Source organism: Acanthopagrus latus, chromosome 23 (assembly GCF_904848185.1).
Source record: "Acanthopagrus latus isolate v.2019 chromosome 23, fAcaLat1.1, whole genome shotgun sequence".
Taxonomy (NCBI): Eukaryota; Metazoa; Chordata; class Actinopteri; order Spariformes; family Sparidae; genus Acanthopagrus; species Acanthopagrus latus.
This window is the reverse complement of record NC_051061.1, coordinates 4,428,700-4,449,511: the sequence shown is the minus strand read 5'-3', so window position 1 is coordinate 4,449,511 and position 20,812 is coordinate 4,428,700. Positions and strand designations below refer to the sequence as shown.

General features: G+C 41.8%; 2 protein-coding genes across 3 annotated transcripts; one reads left to right on the top strand and one right to left on the bottom strand.

Moving 5' to 3' along the window:
- Nucleotides 1–1,203: 1,203 nt before the first annotated feature.
- Nucleotides 1,204–15,183, top strand: zgc:158403 (tetratricopeptide repeat protein 39A). 2 transcript variants are annotated; one of them, XM_037089472.1, is made up of 18 exons: nt 1,204–2,240; nt 3,686–3,790; nt 4,296–4,427; nt 4,728–4,786; nt 5,877–5,944; nt 6,166–6,230; nt 7,579–7,678; nt 7,779–7,844; nt 7,934–8,042; nt 8,155–8,222; nt 10,065–10,124; nt 10,320–10,481; nt 10,574–10,665; nt 11,655–11,775; nt 11,865–11,976; nt 12,096–12,210; nt 13,053–13,169; nt 14,338–15,183. In XM_037089472.1, exons 1-18 carry the CDS (start codon nt 2,122–2,124, stop codon nt 14,444–14,446), a joined length of 1,779 nt encoding a protein of 592 aa, XP_036945367.1. In that variant the 5' UTR covers nt 1,204–2,121; the 3' UTR covers nt 14,447–15,183. The 2 variants fall into 2 exon arrangements, with proteins under 2 accessions (XP_036945367.1, XP_036945368.1); XM_037089473.1 differs by lacking the exon at nt 1,204–2,240 and adding an exon at nt 2,263–2,315.
- A 104-nt stretch (nt 15,184–15,287) lies between these two features.
- Nucleotides 15,288–17,354, bottom strand: gadd45gip1 (growth arrest and DNA-damage-inducible, gamma interacting protein 1). Its single transcript, XM_037089474.1, has 2 exons — nt 16,889–17,354; nt 15,288–15,886 (listed from the first exon to the last, which is right to left on the bottom strand). The coding sequence occupies exons 1-2, from the start codon at nt 17,287–17,289 to the stop codon at nt 15,592–15,594; spliced, it is 696 nt and encodes a 231-aa protein (XP_036945369.1). The 5' UTR covers nt 17,290–17,354; the 3' UTR covers nt 15,288–15,591.
- Nucleotides 17,355–20,812: the final 3,458 nt, after the last annotated feature.

Sequence of the window (20,812 nt, the reverse complement as noted above, 5' to 3'; positions counted from 1 at the left end):
AGTACCCATGAAGTAGCTCTCAGTTTCAAAAAGGTTGGTGACCCCTGTCCTAAAGTAAACAATACAGCCCAAATGGCAAAAATACAACATATAGAAATATAAAATAAAGGATGATGTTGTTGTTGTTTTTTCTTTCTTTCCATACAACCTCTTCAGCTTTGAGATATAGCAGTTTAGCTAACTTGTTATTGAGACATAAGCCTAAAATATAAGTGTTATTCGTTGTTATGAACTGAAATTTGGATTTGAACTGTAACAATGTAAAACAAAGGTGCTTAAAACTCTTTATAATTAAAGACAGAAATAAACCTGAAATTACTAGCAGGGCGATGTACCAGCAGCATATTGTCTCATTAGCTTGATTAGCGTAGGCAACACAGGCTGTTACCTGAAAACAAATACGGATACACCACAACTTCTACAAAACTATTGATATAAATACTTTATCCACACAAAGGCAGAAACATCACAGGTCTGGTAACATTCTTAACACCTCCAGGAGGACTCCCAGCGGTATTCCAGTGCAGTATTACAGTCCCACCACAAGGAGGCGCTGCGGGTCATCTGACACACACAGACTGACTACATCTGTGGGAGGCTGTTAGACTGTCGCCTCTTGCCAGCACAAAATAATATTACAGTACAGGATAGGCAGGTCTAGCTGCTTATAATGCTAACTTCAGTAAACACCTCCGCAATACAATACAGATATATCGTTGACATAATGTCTGCATTATAGTATGTTCACATTCTGTTGACCATTTTAGTTCATTTTTGGGATGAACTGGTTATATTTCCTAATTTGCATGGCCCCTTTGATGTGAATCCCCTAAAATAATGTTGTTGATAGCAGAGAACATTTTTCATGTAGCCTACTTGTTGTTAATTCTTATTCATGGAGAAAAATAAAATCTGTGATGTGTGTCATGCACCACAACAACAGTCACAGTAGGCCTACAATAATATATTTTTCATTGTACTATAGTTAAATGTTGCAAAATCGAATTCAAATTGGAATTCAAACAGAATTTTCATATTCACAATTTTAATGAGGCAATAATCCAAACTGAGACATATTTTGTTTTTCCATCAGTGAATAAACAAGCTGTTCTCAGAGGAAAATATGGTCCCCAGAACACTGTTTGAAGCTAGAAAGGTGGCGGGGTCCGCCAAATATAAGCAAAGTAAAACAGTATGAAATTGTGTTGTTTAAGGTCAGTTCGTTTATTCAGCCTGTTCAGTCATGATGACAAAGAGAGTTTGTTTACTTGGTTTGTTTAGGTATCAAGAAATCAGTCAATGCAGCTCGTTCTCTTTTAAATAAAATCTTTTCCCCAGAACTACACAGTGCACCTTTAAAGGTCCAACAAGTGATTCTGGAAAGTTGGCTGTTGAGCCTCATCAAAAACTGACACTTTGTGTTGGCAGCTGGCCCGACCTATCCTAAAGCTTCAGTATCTGCCCAGCTGTGAATAAGACTGAACCATCCATTATCTTACATGGGGCGCCTTTTAAGGTGAGAGGATGGACGCGTCTTTGCCACACAGCTGCCATGTTTTAAACAAGTGTGACCACAGCGCCCTCAGGTGGCTGCACCGTGACACTACATGTGAGCAGACTGATGTAATGTCCCAGCAGGACACACACTGACCTCTTCCTATCAGCTGCTTCCTGGCACCAACATACTTAACAATTTCTAATTAATGACGAATTATCTATTTGTTCTTTCTTTGTTACGGCCAATCACCTCCCCGGATGCATGTTCAGTCTTAAAGTTCGACAATAACACAGAGTAAAGAAAAGTTATCCAGCAGTATTTGGTGGGTAACACCGGACACAATCACTCTGGCAGATCTTCCCACATGAGGACTGAAGTGTTTGCCGCACCTGAGCCCGAGCCTCACGCCGGAATGTGTGCGTGGCAGTGATGTCACAGAGGAGGAGTCAGGTGCGCCTCCGCCGCTCACTCGAGCCGCGGGATCCTCGCGGATGAACGCATGCCTTCACCACGGAGCGCTTTACGCGAACAGAACCGACAGGAAACTCCTCTTAGTCCTGACGGCCAACTTTTACGCATCTGGCCTCCGTTCGGCAGCGTTGGTTCCTCGGTGTGAGCGGTGAATGCATCCTGATTTTTTTTTTTTTCCTGCGAGTGCTGCTGAGCTCCTAACAGGTGTCAGGGGGCACACCGCCCGGCCAGAGAACATGTCCAATGGGAAAGGCGCAAATGCTGCACAAAAGTGAGTACTGGGAAAGTCGTCACCGCGCTGGAAGTTGGACTTCTGTCCCGGCTTCTTCCCTCTTTGGATCAGCTGGTAAAACAAAGAGATAATTTACCTTCACCAGCAGCAGGAAACAACCAATAGACCGTTTCAGTTTCCTTGATGTCTGCAAATGTAGTTGGCTCTTTGTCCAGCAGTTGTCATTAAGTAGTGCCAGATCGTCGTATATTTTCCAGACAGGACACAGCCCAAGACAGCATCAGAGCCTCTGTTAAAGACAACACAAATCTAAACAAAATCCCCCCCAATAAATTAATCACCAGCAATTTCGGTAATCGATTAATCTTGTCACAATTGTCTTTTTCCAGTTTCTTGTATGTGATTTTTATTCTTTTTACTCCCAAATGACAGTAAATAGCTTTTGGATTTTGGACTGAAGAAGACATATGAGGACGTCATCGTGGTTGACATTTTCCACCATTTTCTGACATTTTTATAGACCAAACAACTAATCGATGAATCGAGAAAACAATTCACAGATTGGAGCCCTGGCCGAAACATACCATGGATTTTATTTTAGTTGATAATGATCATTACCTGCTTCTCATGGCCGATACCGACAAGACAACTGATAATTTCACTTTTTTTTTTTTTATTGTACAAAGACGTTCTAAACCTGTAGTTTAAGCGCATCTGAGGGTCAGAAAGATACTGTATGTTACTACAGTTAAAGCAGTTTTGCTTCATTTAATGGGCTCCTTAAGTTATCGCGTAGAACTTCAGCAGTATGGACAAATATCTGATGTATAAATTTCCCATTATCAACTGATAATTTATCGATCCAGTATGGTGCATCTCTACTGATAGCACTTCATCTTTGGATCGTCTTGAGGACGTGACCCAGCTGCTTCCGGATGTCGTTTAATGATGCTCTGTCATTAGTGGAACACCTTAAAGGGCTAGTGCATATGATTTAGTGGTACCTGCGGCAGGTTAGAGATTACAACCAACTGAATACCCCTCCACCATACCTTGTGGTGCCCGCTAAAAATGCAGGAAACAGGAATGGCCTCTTCTCAAGAGCTAGTGTTTGTTTTGTCCATTCTGGGCTACTGTAGAAACATGCCGGACACAATGCCCAGACCCTTTGTAAGTAGAAAAGACTCTTTGGGGTAACGAAGACACCCGTGATTCTTAGTTTCAGGTGAGTATACACTGTTGAAAACATAGAGAGCCTCCCAAACCCCCCCTAGATTCTACACACTCGGCCTACACCTTCAGGCAAATTTGAGTGCACGTTGGCAGTGAAGCTGTTCCCGTGGCACATGGATCCTGTGTGAAACTGTGCTGCTGTTGACTCATCACCCCCCTTCCTACCCCAGAACACGCTGTTAAGCCACAGATTAGTGCGTTTGCATTTTTTTTTTGCTGTGTGCACGTGTTTACCAATGTCTGTGTGGCAGCTCCTCACAGATGACCCTGAAAGAGTGTCTGGATGAGTGCATGGAGGCCTTGGATCTCTTCCTTAACAACCACTTCACCGAGAGCCTGGAGAGGCTGCGGCCAAGGTAACAGAACAATCCTGAGCCCCCGGGGGGGTTTTACCCAGCTGTTACTGTACGAGTCTCAGTTTGTAGCGCGCTGTGTACTTTTGTTTCAGAACTTCTCATAGTGGTGTGTTTTTAGCATGATATCAGCAGTATTTGGCATTGGGTAAAGCTTCTGCGGTGTGAGCTGTGAGGCGGCGAGCTTCCTCTCGGCCGAGACCACGAGGGTGGCTCTGGTCGGCTTCAGCTCTCCAGGATATGAGGTGTTTGCTGAAGCTGACGCCCAGAGTCGTGACTGTTTCAACAGCCAACAGAAAGGCAGCCCTGCAAAATAAACACTATGCGCAAGACAGGCTGGGACAGTGGAGGAGATAGGGAGAATAAAGAGAAGCTGATATTTACTCTTATCTTTTCTCAACAGGAAAATGCGTAGGCCATACAGTAACTATCCTCAGAACGCTTGCTGTGTTTGCTCAGTGTATGATGTGTGTGATGTTGATCCCGCATCTCCGTGCTTCCCATTTAGAGTGAATGAGAGTATGTACCATGCTCTTATCTATGCCACGGTGCTGGAAATGCAGGCCATGATGACTTTCCAACCCGACGACATCAGCAACGCAGGAAATACCATGAAGAGTGCCCAAGAGGTCTGCCAGAGGTCAGGAAGTCACGAGACTGTAGCCCCCCCTCCCCCGTCTTCACCTCTATTGTAACACCTTACTTTATTATCTAATTCGCTGCTTATGCTTCTTTCGTGGCCTGCAAGCCATAAACTTATAAGAGTGCATTTACATGGCCCGTTTCTGACCATAGTACCAATTTGACTGCCTTTGCATGAAAGCTGCCATTAAAGGAGCTGCTAAGATAGCCGAAAGAGATGGACCATCCTCGCTGAGTGTTAACAGGAATGCTGACACCGTGCCTGTTGTTGACACTGAATGTTGTTTGGTGTTTTTAGGTTTCGACGGAAATCCCCAGGTTTGACAAACAAGTCAGTAGGAGAATCACTCACTGAAGGTAAAAGTCTTGGATGTCTCATTTCCATTTTAAATCCATCTAATCATAGTTTATGCAGTTGGTAAAATGTGTCATTTGTATTTTATTTTCCTTTTTTTTTTAAATGGGGTAACATGTATAATTCCAGCAACACTTGCAGCAACTTTTTATTATTAGAGTGATGCATTTCGGCTTGTGGAGGTTTTACCTCATGCACCTCAGGAGTAGATGAAGTTGTGCCACAGTGTTGCTTTAGTTTTCCACCTGAATGCATGCACACTGGCTGCACCGTTACTCCTTTCTGTTTTTCCCTCCTCTTGTCCACTAATTGATCAGTCGCGGATGACATCCATCTCCTGGACGGATACAAGAAATTAAACATAGCCTGTACAATGTTGAGATCGGTGGCCGCTAATGTACCTGGGCGACCAGCCCAAGCAAAACATATGTGTGGGAAACACTACCATTAGGCAGGTTTAAGGGCCCAATCCCAATGTTCACACTCACAGACGGGTTCGGCCCTTTGCAGATTCCCTCACCCAAACATTTACCAGGTGATGTTGGCTAAGTCCTCAAGTGCTCAGGACCTAAGGCCTTATACCATGTTCACCATCTTAGTTTAGTTTGTTGGCATGCTAATATTTTCCAATCAAAAGATAGCTGAACAGATGGGAATGTAATTTGTTAGCTGTTAGTTGTCAGCTATTTATTCATGAATTGTAATTTTTTAACTGATGATGGCCCAAATGAAAGGTCAAGGGATCACCAGACAATCACAATCGAATTATAGATGTTAATTGGTATGAGGGACTGATGAGGTAGCAGCAAAACCATTTAAACACTTGAATAAGTGATGCCTAACTTGGCAGGTGCAAGATCTAGTTTTGCATTTGCAAATGTCTGTATATGTTTGCACACAAGTGAGGAAAGGAACAAATTAATAAACCTTGAAATCTGCTCATCAAATGCAAATGGCCAGGTAAGAGGCAAGAAGGTATAAAAGGCTGGAAGCACTTCTGTGGTAGATCAACATGGATTTACTGCTTGTTGACTCTGATCATTGTCTGTTATTTATTACTCAACATGTGTTTGTATGGATGTGCGTTTGCAGTGCAACTTCATGCTGAAGTGTGTTACGCAGAGTGCCAACTCCAAAGAGCTGCTCTCACCTTCCTACAGGTGCAGTAGGCTTAACTGCTTTTTTTTTAACCAACCACTATACATCCTAAAATATCTGTATATGCAACATTACAGCCCAGAGTTTCCACATTATACAGGTTTTCGGGGCTGTATAATCATTTTGAGTTTGTTGTATGGTATTGAATTCTAATCAAAGTGCCCCAACTGCAATGAATATATTTTTTCTTTCTCCTTTATTGATTAATGTATTTGTTTTGCAGGATGAGAACATGGTGAGTTTTATCAAAGGAGGGATCAAAGTACGAAACAGTTATCTAATTTACAAGTAAGTAATGGAAGAACAATTCAGTGAATGACAGTGGAATGTATTGTTAATGAACAGCAAGAATGTATACATTATCTGGCTAGTTGATGTCCAAATTGCAGCTGTGGTTATTAAAGGGGCACTACACTGATTTCAGTGTTAGAGGAGTACTGCTAACCCAGTGAAAACAGTTTTGCCATATTTTTGTAGTTTTGGAGGGAACTTTCTATAAAACAAGCAAACAGATGAAGTTATAATGATGTAATTTGAGTAAAATTGAATAGTTGAGCCAGTTGAGTAGTGTAGTTTGTAGTCCAAAAACCCATGAGCTGGTTAGCTTTTTTGTACATCCAGTCCCCTCGTCTCAAAGCCGATTAGTTTTTTAAATTTGTTTTCAGTTAAATGCCTGAAATAAGATGTGTGGTTACCACAGGCTTAAGATATAAAATACCTCATTAAATCCCCCACAGTTGAATTATAAACGGCTAAATGTGTCTTAAAAAATTGCTTTGAAAATTGAGAATACAGAAGTTGTATGGGACATTAACCGCCATCACGCCGAGCACGGAGAATCATCTAGTCACTAGTGAGTCTTCACAGGACTTCTTTACTTAAAAACTACTCTAACTCTTACTTTATGACTTGTAGATTTTACAGTTACAGCACATGTGTATGGTTACTGTGTAGTCAAGTGCTTAGTGGCGGTGACATTTAAGTCAGGCAACTGCAATGTAGTCTGTTCATAGCCTAAAAACAACTAATCACAGAAGTGGTTTTCATCAGTGAAGATTATCTTGCTGAATGAAACGTTGGTATCATTAGCGTGTGTTTTCCACACAGCTTATATTAGGTGAAATGCAAGAATCCTATGGGCTTTTTGTCAAGGGAACCGGGGCCATGCTATCTTACGGGTTAGCCTACAAAAATGCATCTTGCCCACGCCACTCGAGTGACCCCTGTTCACCCGGTGCCCATTTTTACTCTGACGTCGTGCTCAAGCTGGGAAGCAGATTTTCATTAGCCATTGTCTTTTCTGTCGCTGATCATTCTGGAAGCAGTGTAATGATAACGATTTGTTGGATTCCCTATAATTATACAGCTTGCAATCTGGGACAAAGCAATACCACAGTTGAGTTTACCACCCCGAGCATGATCCGCTGCAAACTTCAGCTCTGCTGAACCGATTGTGTTCATTTTATTTTTTAATCTGTTTCTTATAACATTCCTGACTTTGTTAAAGTGCAGCCTTCAATTACTGGACTACCCCTTTAAGTTTTTTTGCATAGCTGCATGTTGCAATACACAGTATTGGGTTATTATGCTGAGCTGTGTTGTTAAACAATTGACTTAGTTGCCTTTTATCATCTAGAGAACTGCACTCCCTCATAAAATCTCCAAAATGTCTCAAAGGACCCAGCCACATCCACTTAGAGGGAGGAATATCTTTTGGAATAGGGGCGTTTAATTTGGTACGTCACAAAAGATTCTCAAAGCATCATTGGTTGACCTCATGTTGTGTGTCATCATGTGTCTGTACCATACAGTTCATCAGGCCGTCTTTATTCACAGACACTCTCCTTATTTCCTCCACGGATACTCAAAGTTTTGGAGTTTGCGGGCTTCTCCGGAGACAAGGTGTGACACGTAGAATACCTCCATTATTCATTCACTCATTAACTTGCACACTCATAGGTGTTTTTCCTGCACGTGTGGTCCCGTTTTAGGAATACGGTCTGTCGCTGCTGCACGAAGGTGCGACGGGGTTGAATCTGCGCTCCATGCTGTGTGCGCTGCTGCTGCTCTGCTACTACACCTTCCTCACGTTCATACTAGGTAGCGCTGTGCTCCCATCTCACATTATATAATGACTTACTCACTGTTCGCATCCAGGAAGATTTATCTACAATATATCATATCCTCTCGTCTGTCTGTTCTATTCCCTCAGGGACAGGTGAGGGAGATGTGGCTGAGGCTGAAAGACTGCTCAAACCTTTCCGGCTCCGCTACCCACGGGTGAGCGGTGATAAGGATTGTCTGTTTACAGAAAAAAAAAAGATCACTTTCTAGGAAAAAACACAGGGCTGTCTGTCTCATAATGCAGGGGTTAATGTTCGCTGCTCAGGTGCAAATGTTGCCACACCGGCTGATGTCATAAGTATCGCTATTTATTATCTTTAACAGGTAATTCTGACAGAGAAACTTATCACAAAAACACATTTTCAGGTTCAAATGGAAGCAGTAGTTGTGTTTTGTTTTGTATTATGGTTCTAACAAATGGCATGTGTCATAGTTCAAAATCTTGCAATTAGCATACAGGATCTGTCCATCATAACCATACAAAGATTTTGGAGGGGCCTGACATAGGACAAAACATGCTGTGGAGTTGCAGCGTGGGAAATGTAGGATCCAGTCATAACCATACCAGGCTCTGGATGTTTGGATATTGCGGCCTCTGTTTTAAATTTGTGTCTCTCACACGTAACACAAATACACCACTGATCAGCCTCAACATTAAAAGCGCCGGGAGTTGATGTAAATGACATTGATCATTTCTTTACAACGCTATGTGCTGCTGGGAAACCTTGGGTCCCGGCATTCATTTGGATGCCTCTTGACACACACGGGTGGTGGTGACGCCATTGTTGACCATGTACACCCCAACAGGACTACAAAAACTGCTCAGGAAAAGCTTGGGGAACACAACAAAGAGCTCAAGGTGTCGACCTGACCTCCAGACTCCCCACATCCCAGTCTGACTGAGCATCTGTGGGAAGTGCTAGAGTGAGTCAAACTCACAGAGGCCGAACTCCCCAACATACAGGACCCAAAGGATCCACTGCAAATGTCCCCATGCCAGACACTATAGGTCAGAGCTGTTTTGGCTGCTCAAGGAGAACCTGCACAGTATCAAGTAGGTGGTTTTAATGCTGTGGCTGATCGGTGTTCGGAAGTGCAATAATATCTAACTGATATATTGTAACAAATAATTTTGAACACATTTTTGTAGTCTTCTTTGCAAAAGTAAGTCAGACTACGGCACTCGCACACCTTTCTTGATCAGTGGGTGATTTTTGAAAGGGGTTTAGCTCGTCAACCACTGCCTGTCTGAGTCAGACTTTATTTTTGCGACGCCACCGAGGGTTCCACATCTCAGCAATTAGTTTAAAGGGTAAAATTCAGGACGCCGTGATCACAGTTGGGAGAAATGTTGGTCAAAAACACAATCCAAATTGTGATAAACCCGACTCAATTGATTTCTCCTCCGCTCTTCATTCAAACTTCTCTCTTCACTGACTGCCACTCTTAATGTCTTCACATCATTATTCTTTTAACTGCTTTATTGTTGCACTACTTACTGTACGTCAGCACACACTCTTACAAATTCCTCCTTCCGCCCACGTCGTTTTTTTTCTTCTTTTCTCTCTATCGGCCAGTCATACACTCAGAATCATCCCCACCCTGATTACCTACATCTGATACTTGCTCCACCTTCCACCCACACAGTCCCCCCTCTACACCGTGAATCCCTCCGCCATCTCGCCTATACTTTAAGTGCGCTCACACACCTTTGTGTTCACTCCTGCCACTCCACCTGACTCACATTCTTGTAAGTTCCCAATCCCTGTCTCCACTCCACCTTTTATCTACATGCCTGCCCATCCCAGAGAGCAAACTCAAAGCTGTGACACAATGTGTACTGAGCCAAAGATGGAAATGTCTCAGTTAAACACAGCCAAGAGTAATTGCTATACGATAGGTCTGCCTGCAGATGGATGGATGGCAGTTCAACACAGATGAGATCGAAGTGTAATGCTGAGAAACACTGTTGGCTGATGACTTTTCTCTTCTGTCCAGGGAGCAATATTCCTCTTCTTTGCAGGCAGGACTGAAGAGATCAAGGGGAACATTGATGAGGTGAGCATCATAAAATGTGTCTCGAAAGAATGATTGCTCTCCCAAACATTATATACAAGTGATTGCATATTTCTTGAGAGTGATGCACAAACACTTCTGTTACCCAATGTCAATATTTAATGCAAAGCATACCGCAAATGTAACATTATGCGTGTTTTTATCGTGCCAATTAATGTGATGTCACTGTGCCACCAGGCAGTAGCACTGTTTGAGGATGGCTGCAAGGCCCAGCAGGCGTGGAAGCAGTTCCACCACATGTGCTACTGGGAGCTGATGTGGTGCTTCACCTACAAGCGGGCCTGGAAAATGGCGTACTTCTACGCAGACCTGCTGAGCCAGGAGAGCCTCTGGTCCAAGGTACAACATTCAGTTGGATGATCTCTCAATGCAATATTGTGCATTGAAACATCTTGAGAAGTACAATGAGTGAATCTCATTCTCTCTGTTAGGCCATGTATGTTTACATGAAAGCTGCTTACCTCAGCATGCTGCCTAAAGATGAGGCCAGGCCCTTTGGGGAGGACGAGGTGGAGCTCTTCAGGTAGACACACAGACACTGTGATTGTTCTGTGTTTTATCCCAGAAGAAAAACTGCTGTTGTCCCAAGACTCTGACATACCTGTTTTTCAAGGAACTGTGAGTGGTATTGTTCATGTGCATGTCTGTGTACTTTGTGTGAACCCAAAGGATGTAAGTGGATATGAGAAGTAGATCAAGGCCAGATCGTTTTGCCAAAACTGAAATCACTTCTTGAATATCTTTCAAATTTGCACAACACAGGCGGAATAATGCTTCATTTTGTTCTTGAAAATGTATATGTTGTTCATTTTTACAGTGACAGTGCACAGTTAAAATTTGTGCCAGAGTTAACTGGGGGCTAATTGGCACATGTTGTCCCTGAGCAGTGCACTAGACAAAAATACATCAGTATGACTGAAGTAGAATGTGACTGAAGACAGTCAGTTGCGATAAAACATGCAGATTGTACACATGTACTCCTACGTAATGTTTGTAGCTATGGAGTTCCACTTCCCCACCACTGTTCTCAAAATAGAAAGCAGGCTCTTTTGGACTTTGGTCCCCAGTCGAGCCCCAGTAGATGCTCCAGTCCCTCTAACACAGCCACAGCTGAGATGGTAGAAGGTGAAAGTAAAGCTCAAACATCCAAATGAATAAACTTTGCTGTCTGGGTTCACTCTTGCTGTTCTACTCAGCCTCTTTTTCAGTGAGATAGCACGTATAAAACCTACTGCCCAGCATAAAGCTGCACAGATGAAGCTAGCTAGTGAACCTTTAGCAGCTACAGCACCAGATATTTCCCTCAGGAGTGAGTGGAGACTGAAACATGGCTAAAGGAGGGTGAATATTGGACAAATGAATGGCAGTGATGCTCGGTAACTGCTGGATGTGTTGACTAACATGTTCAGTGTCAGGTGGTAATATGTCACTTTTTTGTTCACGGCCTTTTATGGCCCCATGTAAAAAACTAGGCCCTTGTAACATGTCTTCATTATTTCCACATGTCTTTAGGAAAGTGCCCACCTTCAAACAGAAGATAGCAGGGAAGTCTCCCCCGACTGAGAAGTTTGCCATCCGTAAAGCCAGACGCTACAAGGCTCCCTCCCCGATAAAGCTACCTGTGCCAGTGCTGGTAAAGCTTCACACACACACAAAAACGTCATGCAGCAGGCAATATGTTTGACTCTGAGCCATCACACAGTAATCCCTGTTTGATCGCAGGAGATGATGTACATGTGGAACGGTTTCAGTATGATCAGCAAACGACCCGAGCTGACAGAAGGCATGATGGAGACTTTGACGGAGGCGGAGCGCACCCTGCTAGAGTCTCCCGGTAATACGACTTACCTCAAACAACACAAGCCAGAACAAACCACTCCCATCCTAAGATATGACTGTGGGTAAAGTGAGATCAGGCGACACATCTGTGTGTCTGCTTCCTTTCCTCTGCAGCGAATGAGTATTCGGCGGATGACCGCTGTCTGATCCACCTGCTGAAGGGTCTGTGTCTGAAGAACAAGGGTCTCCTCCAGGCTGCTGAGGAATGCTTCAGCAAAGTGTTTTCCAGGTTAGCTCCGGGCCAATGTCATGTTAAATTAGGGCCAGAAGATGAGTTAAACTGTTACTCCATAATTTCTCCATAATTAATTGAAAAAGTAGTATAAAGCCTTTTTTGGTTACAGAGGAAGCTGCTTATGTAATCTGATGAATTGCCTTCAGTGACGTCAACGTGATGCCTAGTTGCATTGTGATCAAAATCAATGGTTTAGCCTTGCACTCCTATAACACTGTTGGACTCAATATGGAAATTTAAAAAAAAAAAAAAAATGATGCAGCAGAAACAGTGACACAACCGCTTTCCAAGCCCTGCCACCTATATTACCCAGGATGCAACTTAGCTGCTGAGTGACATCACTGTGGGCAATTTTTTCAGGTTACATGCAGCTTCCTCTGGATATAGAATATTTCTTTAATACATTGGCTCGATCATTAAGTTAGAAAAAAAGAGACATTCTTTTGATTATACAAGACTGTTTATTTTGAACCTCTTTATTTTACACAGAATAAAACTATACTAAAAAAAATGCAAATGCGCTAAAAAGAAACCACACAAACAGGGATTCATCAACAACAAACAACAACAAATGTTACACATTATATACATTATTGTGTCGTGTTGTTTTCTCGCGTCTTACCTGAGCTGAGAGTATTGACAGTGTGATGTTGTCTTAGCAATTTAATCCTCCTTGCTAACCCATCGGGCCAGAGTTAATATTTACATAGCAATAAAGACTGACATTACTTGAATCGCCTTAGAAACGACCATTATAAGCAGGTGTACTGTAACGTATGTGTCAACTGTAACTGCATGTGACCGTGACATTGAATCCTTTCTGTGTGTGTGCTCAGTGAAAAGAAGATCAGGTTCGACCACTACCTGGTGCCCAACGCTCTGGTGGAGCTCAGCCTGCTCTTCATAGACCAAGGCAGAAGGGACGAGGCTATTAAACTACTGCACAAGGCCAAGTGAGTTATTCCTTTGTAACAGCTTCACTGGTGCATTGATGTACTCTGGCACATGCACCATTTGGTGGGGCACCAACTGTCTGCGTGGATTATTGTGAGGGTACGCATTGATTTTTGAAATATAAAACACCAACAGTTAATAATGCACCCACATGATCAGATGTGTTTCCTGCCTTTTCCTGAGCTTCAGCACAATTCTAAGCTTTTATTCAGCCGCCTTTTAACTGAACGAGATGACAAATTGTACCTCACACAGCAGGATATGTTTGGTTATTCTTGTCTCTTGTTTGAGCTAACGATGGGTACATTAACTGCACAACTGTAACAGTACTTATTTTAGACTCCATTTATAAACTAATATTAGCTACAGTTGCTCTCTGTTAGAGGCACAGAGACAGAGTCCTTGGCAAAGAAAGCCACAATCCAGCAGCATGAAACAACTTAAACAATTTGTCCAGAGGCTTGCATCATGTTACTGTCTGCTCAATATATGATTAAATAAAGTTAAAATAAATAAATTGCTACCAATAAATAAAAAGGGTTAAAATAGTTAAATAGGGCCCTTTTAACTTGATTATTGCTGCCATTTTATGTTACTAGCTAAAGTTGCTGGTTACTTTTCAAATGAATATGATCAGCCTCTATCATTAAAAAAATTGCTGCTAGTTTTGTTTTCTTATTTACGTAGGTTATTGAAAACTGCACTCCTCTTCCCCAGGAGTAGCTACTCCTAATTAGAGAGTGGTGGAGCGAACAATGAATTACATAGTTTGGCAAAAATGTAATGTGACAGTGAATGAACAGAGGTGTGCAGGAGGTTTTGTCTCTCTGGTTGCTCCGTCTTAGGCCCGTACAGGAACACTAGAGGTCACTCTCTCCCTGTTACATGTACTGTAGGTCTGAAAGGCTGTACTTTTATTTTAACTGCACATATCAGATGTCAACACTCCGCTCCCTTTGGATCTAAATGGAGAATCAATGAACAAAACATGAAATCTGAACAATACCTTTTTTAAAATTGCAACGCAAATGTAATCGCATTTGTGACAGTTTATATGTGGATGGTCATATCATCTCAGCAGTCTGTAAAGACCAGTACTAGTGCATTTGCTCCAGCACACCTCCCCTTTTCCACCCTTAAACCGTCTCTGTTGTTTTTGACTTGTAGACACAACTACAAAGAATACTCGATGGAGTCCCGCACACAGTTCAGGATACACGCTGCTCTGGCCAAACTCAAGGCTGACCCCGGTGAAGAGGAGGACACTCATCTGTAGGAAGACATTTCTTCATAAAGGACTCTGTTTCCACTCACAGTTACAGCTGTTTAATCTGGACAGTTTTTAACTTATATCCATTTTCATCAAGTAAATACTGGGTATATCACTGTGTTCAGGTGCATCTGTTTTAGGGGTTTGTGTCACAGTCAACGCCAACATATCATCGGACAAACCTGTCAGAATATTTACAAGAGCCCGTCCTGCTCTAGACTGGCTTCAAACAGTCAAGTGGAGCTTGACGTTTTAAGCTGAAGGACATTGTACAGATGGGAGACATTTGATTTTATGGCCATTGTTTTTATTGTTTACATCAAGAATTAAAGAACAGTCAGTTTTAATCAACAAGTGATTCAAAGCCACTATAAATAACAAATGTGTGAAAAGTTATGACTTAACAAATTGTATAGTAATGACTTATTTTACTGTGATTATATCATAATTAACTTAAGGATAATATGCTGTTGTTGGATGATAACATTTTTAAAAACCTGATTCAGAAAACTGTTAACTGGCTCGAAGAAATGTGTGATCCTCATTTAGCAGCCAGTATTATGTGCAGCCTCAGTCATCCATTTGTCCCATTGTGTATGGTGGGGACACTACAGGAGACCAAAGAGGTGGAAGGAACCGTTTACTGCTGTCCTAAACTCACCTTGTGAGTGCTATTGAATTAATCAGATTCAGTCTTGGGGCAGATCTGGAATATGTGCACTTTGCATAAACTTATTTTTGCACAAATAAATTCTACATACTAACATCTGTGTTTTTTCTTATATTACACCAAGATGTTTTATTATTTATCTTCCTCCTGAAAATATTTTGGACAGAATGCAGTATGTACATCGGTGAATTTATTTCAGTGACAGTTAAATACATAGAGAGGTCATTAATGATAGTTTAACAAACAGGGTTTTCAAATTTGGATGAAGTTTATTTACAGAAGAAAACAAACCATGGACATTTCTTAAATCCAGATAATAACAGATATGGTCGGTAACACAAAACATGGAGCAAACAGTTTTTTGGATACTATCAAACAACTGTCCCACTGATTTGTGTTGTGTAGAATGCTTCCCATCCCATTAAATACAGTTCGCCCAGGGCCCGACAGTTATTTATGTCTGAAATGACTCAGTCCAAGACTATGAGGCAGCAGCAGCAGGAGGTGTGACAGGGGCTGCTGCCTGCTCCTCTTTCAGTCTGCGTTTCATCAATTTCTTCTTCTTCCTCTCTTCCTTTTCTATTTCAGCAACCATTTCCAAGAACTTGGGGCTGCGGGGGTCCACTGCAAAGCCAAATCGCTCTCTGGCCTCTGCCAGCAGCTTTGTACGCTGGGCTTTCTCCTCCTTTAACTTTCTCTTGCTTTCATGCTTTTCTCTGCGCCAGTCAGCTACCATCTTGGGCATTTTGGCCATGTTGTCCGCGATGATTTTCTCTCTGCGATGGAAAAGGAAAAGATTAGTATAACAGATGTTGATGTGGTGCATGATGCATAGTTGCTTGATTGGCTGGTCTGTTTAGATTATGTCTCGACAACACTGGATTACTACGACAACTATGGATGTGAAATTTGATACAATTCATGTTCAGCACATGATGATTGCAATTACTTTGATTCCCTGACTCGTCCTCTTGCTTGTGTTCTTATTGGGATCTGTTAGCTTTGTCCATATCGAAATCACAATAAAAAACATTGTCCGATATCATATATATACACACACCCATCTAGTTTTATGTTATCATTTTTGGTCTATGTATTTATGGGACAGTACACATTTATCAACACTGATCCATGTAAATTTGATTGGGTTTATTTTGACAGCTAACTTGTCACATTACAATGAATTGTTATGTACACATGTTATGTACAAATGCAGCCACACTGACAACCAGTTTTACAATTGGGATATTTTTCTCGATGCATTATGGGAAATGTAGGATTCAGCATCTTTTAAACTTGATCCAACTAGGAGACTAAAAGTCAGGGCCATATCTGCCTCTGTGCTCCAACTGGAGCCTATTTTATTGTTCAATTCTAAATTTGTGCCCCTTTAATTGTTTCTTTTTCATTTTATTTCTAATAAAGTTTTGAATAATCAAAAAAATCAGGGTAAGTTTACTCTGAAGGCCTGTGACTTTTTAATATTTTGCTTTCATCTCCTGCCCTTCACCGTCAGGTGGTGTTAATGGGTTTAGTGTTGTGGACTAATTATCTGTCTGTGTTAACTGCTGGCTGTGCTCTGTATTCCCTGTATCTAAGTCCGGGCCATATATTTACCTTTACATAATAACTATAATACATTATTAATACACCATTCCTGGCAATATTCGTGATTGCACAAAACTGAACTTAAGTGAACTGTAAACACACCAGGACAGCTCCTGTTCCACCTGTCCGATAATTGACGCACTTGTGTTAGCAACAGTAGCAGCACTTACTTCGCCAAACGTTTTTCGGTTTCCAGCTTCTCCCTGGCCTCGATGTTCTTCTGCATCACTTCTAACGGAGGGTGCCACTCATTTTCCTCCGCGATAATCTTGTCCAGCTCCTCATGGCTGGGCCACAGAGACGCGGGGTCGACGCCCGACGCCGAGCCGTACCGACCGAACAGCTTCCTGTCATACCGGGCCGTCTTCTGCCACTCCGGCGTCTTCTCGCTGTCCTTGTCCGGGATGTACGGCTCTCGGAGGTTCAGCTTTAAAGGTTTTGGGTTGTAGGACGCTGTCTGCAACAGAAGGCCATTCCGACAGCTAGCAGAAAGTACCGTTTTCTGGGACGAAATCCCCGTTAACGACCTACACAACACCGCCGTCCTCCTGCACAGCATGGACGCCGCCATGTTTCTTCCTCGACGGGAGGGACCCCGGGAACAGACAGAGGTGTCCACTGCAGTGCCTGTTCACCACGGCAGACGGTATAGTACAGTTTGAAATGGTTATATCTACATTATGGCCATATTGTTGGACGTGCATGTAAATGTATATATATCATACACATATACGTAATTGCTTAAAAAGGTTAAATTGGTATTTACAGTGTAAAGCAGCATATAATATGAATTAAGGGAGAAAGTAGTGCTGGAACGATTATCTAATATTATGAACGACATAAAAAATATCATTTTATGAAATACATTGTAACGTTTTCCACGATTTTTCGATTTCTAGCCGTTCAACCGTGAGGATTTAGGATTCTTCATTTGTCTTTTATTTTTAGAGCGATCCAAATTGCTATTTGGAGACATTTATAGTAGTGCCCGACTGACACACGACGTTTGGATGCCATGCCTATATTAGGGATTTACAAATTCCCATATGGGCATATTGGCTGATGACCACACTTTCTTGGCAGTGATCCTTCATATGACATTATCACACACTTGTGTGAGAGATATGTAATGGAGGTAGGATATTTGAGTTGGACAGTAAACTTCACCGGAACAGTAAACGTCACTGGGAATTTAATAATGATAAGTGATCCAGTACATCCTTTTATACATCATAATCTCTCCATTTACAAAAAAGTGAGAAGTTCTCATATATGTATATATCTGTGATTGGTCAGTTTTGCATCTGATAATATTAGTCACCTGACGTGTCCCCTCTGATTTATAAAGGAAGCATTAATTGTAAAGATATTTGACAGTTGACTTGATAATAAGTCTCTTTCGGTGGCAGTTCTAGTTGAAGGAAATGGCATGAACACAGAAATCAGGGAGAGTACATGCTCTAAATGCAAGACGAGTAATAATGCTCGAATTAAAGTAGATATGGAACTTAACATTTTTAACCTCTAAGATGCCTTGGTGTGGGGGATAAATCATGTGCTGTGTTTTCTGCAGAGCTGAACAAATGCTTGCATAAGTTTCAGACATTTTCATTCATGAGAATGTATTTTTCTCAGATCCCCTGTATACTCGGAGTCTGTGCTTGGAATTGTGATGGCCAGATGTCAAAAGGTCCATAGCTGGTGAATTAATCCCTTTCACAGGCACTCTCATTGACTTTCGGGAGTTAAGTTCAGCCTGGATGTTTCTCACTAAACATCTCTGTTGAGTTGGAAGACTCTGTGAGCAGGTGGGCCGTGGCCAGAGCACCAGAGCAAGAAGGGGAGCTGAGACTCCTTTAACACCTTCTTTGAACACTGAAGGACCACTGGGCAGGGAAATAAACCTTCTTTGAAAGAGAGGATCTTTTGTTTTAACCTCCTGAGCTCCACCTCCTCCTTCCTCCACCCTCCCTCAACTTTTACATTTGATTTCTTTTCAAGAAGCGGAGATAGAACAAATGGGGTTGCTCTGGAGTGCAGCACTTACAGACACAGATGTCATCGCTTTTGTGTCGTGGGAGCGCGCAGAGCTCTCCATCGTCATTAAAGATTTAGGGTTCCCATGGCAGGGGTAGCACTAGGCTGGAGGTGGGGGTGGGCATGACAGAGGCTTAATTTGGCTTAGGAGCGATCTGGTGCCAAGCCCGGGGCTTTGGGGATCACATCAACGTCAGTCACAGGAAAATAGGCTTGTTAGCAGTTAGACGATAAGGCGATGGTGGCAAGATGACAGGTCTATTTCTGAGTGAGTGTGCGAGTAGGAGGGATGGGTGGTGTATTAATACATGTTTAGGGAAGTTATTTGGAACACGCTCACCTGAATTAGGGCTCTTGAAACTGGATCAGTTTTTCAAGGATGGATATAATTTGTATAGAGCAGTGCATTTGTATCGAACCAGTATACTGGCAAGTTGTGGTGTTGAACAAGTGCAGGAGAAGCCTCGCGCCTCCACTGTGGGTCACACATGCAAGACCGCATCTGGTCACTAAAGACAAATCTCTCAGTAACTCTTGGTCAGGGTTGTGTTGGGCTTAAAAAAATAAACCTGTAGCACGTGTTGGCAAACAGCTATTCCAACAGTTCAGGTGCTAACCCTCGAAGTATCCGATCTTACAAGAGCAACTTGATGTGGCGGCTGTTTTCTGTAACAACAGAGCAGCTGAGTATGTCAGAGAGCACCTTCGTAGGGTGTAGGGAAACTCACGCACGGCAGACAAGAGCTGGTGCTGCCAGCTTAGCTACACTGATGTTTTGGATTGAGTTACCCTAGAAGATACAAAGGACAAGTAACCATCACAGTTTTAAAAGAAGGCATTTTGGTGAGCAATTTAACATCATCATCAAAGATCATTAATAAATTACACATTCATATTTCATTCAATTTGAGTGAACAAACAATAAAAGCTTCATAAACTATCTATTAGATAATTGTAAAGGTTTATAAACATCAGTTAGAATGTAGTGAGCTATACAAATAATGTTTATAGATGAGCTACACAGAACTGCTTAACAAATTATTTGAAAAGCATTTAATTGTTTGTATAGCTATGAATTTACTGTTTGTTAATGATGGTTATTATAGTGTTAGAGAGTTTTTTTGAAAGGGGAAACTCTGTGCTGGTCATGTAATAGTTTTTGATATCATTTATTGATTGGCTGTGTGTTGATAAATGTGTTAAATATGTAATATACGTAATATAACGTCGGTTTTTAGGTAGTCGTACCACAGTCACCCTGCATCTTCTGAAATACATCTTAGATTTGATCTGAAATTATTAATTGACTTGTTGTTCAACAGAAAATGTATCCAAAGTCTGTTTGATATAGCATGAATCGTTTATTTAATTTGCACACGTGCCAATATATAATGGGGGGATATGCTGCACTTTTGAAAATGCGATTGTGAGTTTAAATATCTTGAATTATACGCTGAAAAATGTTCAGTTCACCTTTGGCTCAAGGAACTGTCTTCGGACTTTCTTCAATGTTTTCTGACATTTCACTGACCATCTGAATAAGGCATCGGGAAACGATGGGCTGGTAACAACCGTTGTTATTTAGAGCCATTACGCAATCTTTGAATCTCCTGGTCGTGTGTACTTTAATGTGCTATCTCCTAATAATAAACTTAAGAAACCTTAATTAAATGAAATCACCATTAGTGGCCATCGCTGTCTCTGGGGCATCTAATTAAATTTTAACCGCCTCCACATTCTCATAAACACATGCAAAATTCATGCTTAAATGACTGGAACTGTAGTCGCATGTCAGTGACCTTTGCCTCACTGCACTCATTTAATCCTGTTATTACAGTTCGTGGTTTTTACAAGTGGCGCCCCCCGTGCAGCTGCGCTTAAGTAGGGTGGCATGCACAAATCGTTATTTTAGCCTCTGTGAACTCGGTAAGGAACTGCACCAAAAAGTCTTGGACATACTTTTAATAAACTGTTATGTGATTAATACTTATTATTAAGCATTTTAATTATGTTATTTAAAAAAAAAAAAAAAATCCAAACACATTCTCTCTCTCTAG

What these genes read in the sequence shown, in the direction of transcription:
- zgc:158403 (XM_037089472.1), top strand. Translation starts at nt 2,122, where the DNA reads ATGCATCCTGATTTTTTTTTTTTTCCTGCGAGTGCTGCTGAGCTCCTA. An exon ending in GGCGCAAATGCTGCACAAAA is followed by an intron (nt 2,241 to 3,685) that starts GTGAGTACTGGG and finishes TCTGTGTGGCAG; the next exon opens with CTCCTCACAGATGACCCTGA. An exon ending in CTTCCTCACGTTCATACTAG is followed by an intron (nt 8,043 to 8,154) that starts GTAGCGCTGTGC and finishes CTATTCCCTCAG; the next exon opens with GGACAGGTGAGGGAGATGTG.
- gadd45gip1 (XM_037089474.1), bottom strand. Translation starts at nt 17,289, where the DNA reads ATGGCGGCGTCCATGCTGTGCAGGAGGACGGCGGTGTTGTGTAGGTCG. An exon ending in ACCGAAAAACGTTTGGCGAA is followed by an intron (nt 15,887 to 16,888) that starts GTAAGTGCTGCT and finishes TTTCCATCGCAG; the next exon opens with AGAGAAAATCATCGCGGACA.